Below are 3,191 nucleotides of genomic sequence, written 5' to 3' on the forward strand. Positions count from 1 at the left end.
ATTTATTTAATTCTACAGGTTGAATGTCTTGAATCTACCGAAAAGATGTGGTATCTTGATAGTGGATGTTCAAGGCATATGACAGGTGACATATCGCTTTTCATTGATTTTGTGCCAAAGAAAAAAGGATTCGTCACTTATGGAGATAACAACAAAGGAACTATTCTTGGAAAATGTAGTGTAGGTAATCCTTCATATACTATTATCTTTGATGTAATGTTTATTGATGATCTTAAACATAACCTTCTTATAATTAGCCAACTTTTTGAAAAGGGTTTTAAAGTTACTTTCACTAATACTTCTTGTTTATTTGAGCATAAGAAGAAGAAGGATTATTTGTTTAAGGGCTTGAGAGTCAATAATACTTATATGCTAAATTTAGATGATGTTTTCTTGGTTGGTATTAAGTGCCTTGCTACCATAAATGAAAACTCTTGGTTATGGCATAGGCGCTTAACTAATATTAACTTTGACTTACTAAACAAGGTAACCTCAAAGGATATAGTTATTGGTCTTCCTAAAATGAAGTTCACAAAAGACCACATATGTGAAGCATTTAAAATGGGGAAGTAAACGAAGGTCTCTTTTAAATCAAAAAATGTTGATTCAAAATCTAGACCTCTCAAACTTCTTCATATGGACCTCTTTGGTCCTTTTAGGACAAAAAGCTTAGGTGGAAACTATTATGACTTTGTTATAGTTGATGAATGTTCTAGATTTTGTTGGGTTATGTTTTTGTCTAGTAAAATTGAGACCTACGTGACTTTCAAACAATTTGCTAGATTGTTCCAAAGTAAAATAATTTTGAAAATTGTTTCCATTCGAAGTCATCACGGAGGAGAGTTTGAAAATCTTCTCTTTGAAAAGTATTGTGAGAAGCATGGTGTTGATCATAACTTCTCGGCTCCTAGAAGTCCACGACAAAATGGGGTCATGGAGCGGAAAACCCGAGTTTTAGAGGAGTTAGCAAGGACGATGCTTAATGAAGGTAATTTGCCAAATTACTTCTGGGTTGATGCTATTACATGGTGTGTTATCTTTTGAATAGGATTTTGATACGTCCTATTCTAAACAAAAATCCATATGAATTACTTAGAGGTAGAAAACCTAATGTTTCTCACCTTCATGTCTTTGGATATAAATGTTTTATTTTGAACAATGGAAAGGACAATCTAGGTAAATTCGATGCTAAAGCCGACGAGGGTCTCTTCCTCGGATACTCACAATCTAGTAAGGCATATAGCATCTATAACAAGAGGGTAATTATTATTGAAGAGTCCGTTCATGTTTCTTTTGATGAGTCTTTTCCAAAAAATGTTGGAAAAGGTATGTCTTTTCATGATATAGGTGTGTCTTCATATGAAATTCTCAATGAAGCTTATGAAGGGATTGATCAACCTCAAACGGATGAAAATGGGAAATTAGAAGATGATGATCACGAAGAGGAAAAGGAGGAGAGTCCGGATGCAGTAGACAACCTTCCTTTGACTTGGAGAATATCCAGAGATCACCCTATTGATGATATTCTTGGAGATATCACAAGAGGTGTGACAATACGCTCTAAGATAAGTAATTTTTGTTATCATTTCGCTTTTGTGTCACAGATTGAGCCTAAAAATGCTAAAGATGCATTACTTGATGAGCATTTGCTCATGGCAATGCAAGATGAACTAAATCAATTTAAAAGGAATAACATTTTGTCCCACATCCAAAACATCATCAAGTAATAGGCACAAGATGGGTTTTTATGAACAAGCTTGACGAAGATGGAGTAATAACCCAAAATTAAGCTCTATTAGCCGCTCAAGGGTATAACCGAGAGAAGGGTATTGACTATGAGGAGACTTATGCTCCGATCTCCCTCTGCTTGCTCTAAGAATTTCAAATTATTTCAAATGGATGTGAAAAATGCATTTCTAAATGGTTACATTAATGAAGAGGTGTATGTTGCTCAACCTCCCGACTTTGAAAATCATGAGTATGTTTTCAAATTAAAACGCACTTTGAAATGGTCTCAAACAAGCACCTAGGGGTTGGTATGAGCGACTAGCAAGTTTTTGATTAATCAAGGGTACTTAAGGGGAAGGATTGACACTACTCTTTTTATTAAGCGCCATGGAAATAATACTCTTCTTGTACAAGCATATGTTGATGACATTATTTTTGGATCTACTAATATGCAACTTGGCAAATAATTTTCTAAGCTTATATAGGGAGAGTTTGAAATGAGCCTTATGGGAGAGCTAACTTACTTCCTAGGTCTTCAAATCAAGCAACTAAATGAAGACACATTTGTTTGTCAAGCCAAGTATTGCAAGCACTTGCTAAAGAGATTTGGCATGGTTGATGCAAAGTCGATTGAAACTCCGATGGCTATGAACGGTAACTTGGAAAGGAACAAAAATGGTAACGATGTGGAAGTGAAGAAATATAGAGGTATGATAGGTTATCTTCTATATCTCACTACATCTAGGCCAGATATCATGTTTAGTGTCTATATGTATGCTCAATATCAATCGGCCCCTAAGGAATATCATCTCAAAGTCGTCAAATGTATTTTTAGGTATCTTTATGGTACTTCGAATTATGGGCTTTGGTATTCCAAAGGGAGTGAGTGTAGCTTAGTTGGTTACATCGATTACGATTTTTTCGGTTGTAAGCCGGATAGGAAAAGCACTAGTGGGACTTGTCACATATATTCAAATTCCTTAGTTAGTTAGCATAGCAAGAAACAAGTTTCGGTTGCATTGTCAACTGTCGAGGTGGAATACATAGCGGCCGGTAGTTGTTGTGCTCAAATTTTGTGGCTTAAACAATAATTACTTAACTTTTATATAAAATTAAGTTGTATTCTGATTTTGTGCGACAACACTAGTGCCATTAACCTAACTAAGAACCCGGTGCTACATTCTCGTACTAAGCATATTGAGATTCGTCATCACTTCCTACGCGATCATGTTGAAAAAGGTGACGTCATTTTTGAGCATGTTGATAGTAAAAATCAACTTGTCGATATATTTACAAAACCACTAGCGACCAAACCCTTCTTTCACATTCAACTGGAAAAGGAATTCTTGACATCTCAACACTTGCCTAAATTTTAGGTTAATGCACTATGAATATGTCTTGTCTATCTAACATTTCTTTACAAGCATACTTCATAAGCGTGCATTTCTCATCATGTCACAAGC

At 35.3% G+C, this 3,191-nt stretch overlaps 1 protein-coding gene across 1 annotated transcript; it reads left to right on the top strand.

Moving 5' to 3' along the window:
* Positions 1–2,234: 2,234 nt before the first annotated feature.
* On the top strand, positions 2,235–2,720 carry LOC127094923 (uncharacterized mitochondrial protein AtMg00240-like). The gene has a single exon (XM_051033682.1). The coding sequence runs from the start codon at positions 2,235–2,237 to the stop codon at positions 2,718–2,720; it is 486 nt and encodes a 161-aa protein (XP_050889639.1).
* The last annotated feature ends 471 nt before the right edge of the window (positions 2,721–3,191 follow it).

The sequence above is a fragment of the Lathyrus oleraceus genome, chromosome 6 (genome assembly GCF_024323335.1).
Source record: "Lathyrus oleraceus cultivar Zhongwan6 chromosome 6, CAAS_Psat_ZW6_1.0, whole genome shotgun sequence".
NCBI lineage: Eukaryota > Viridiplantae > Streptophyta > Magnoliopsida > Fabales > Fabaceae > Lathyrus > Lathyrus oleraceus.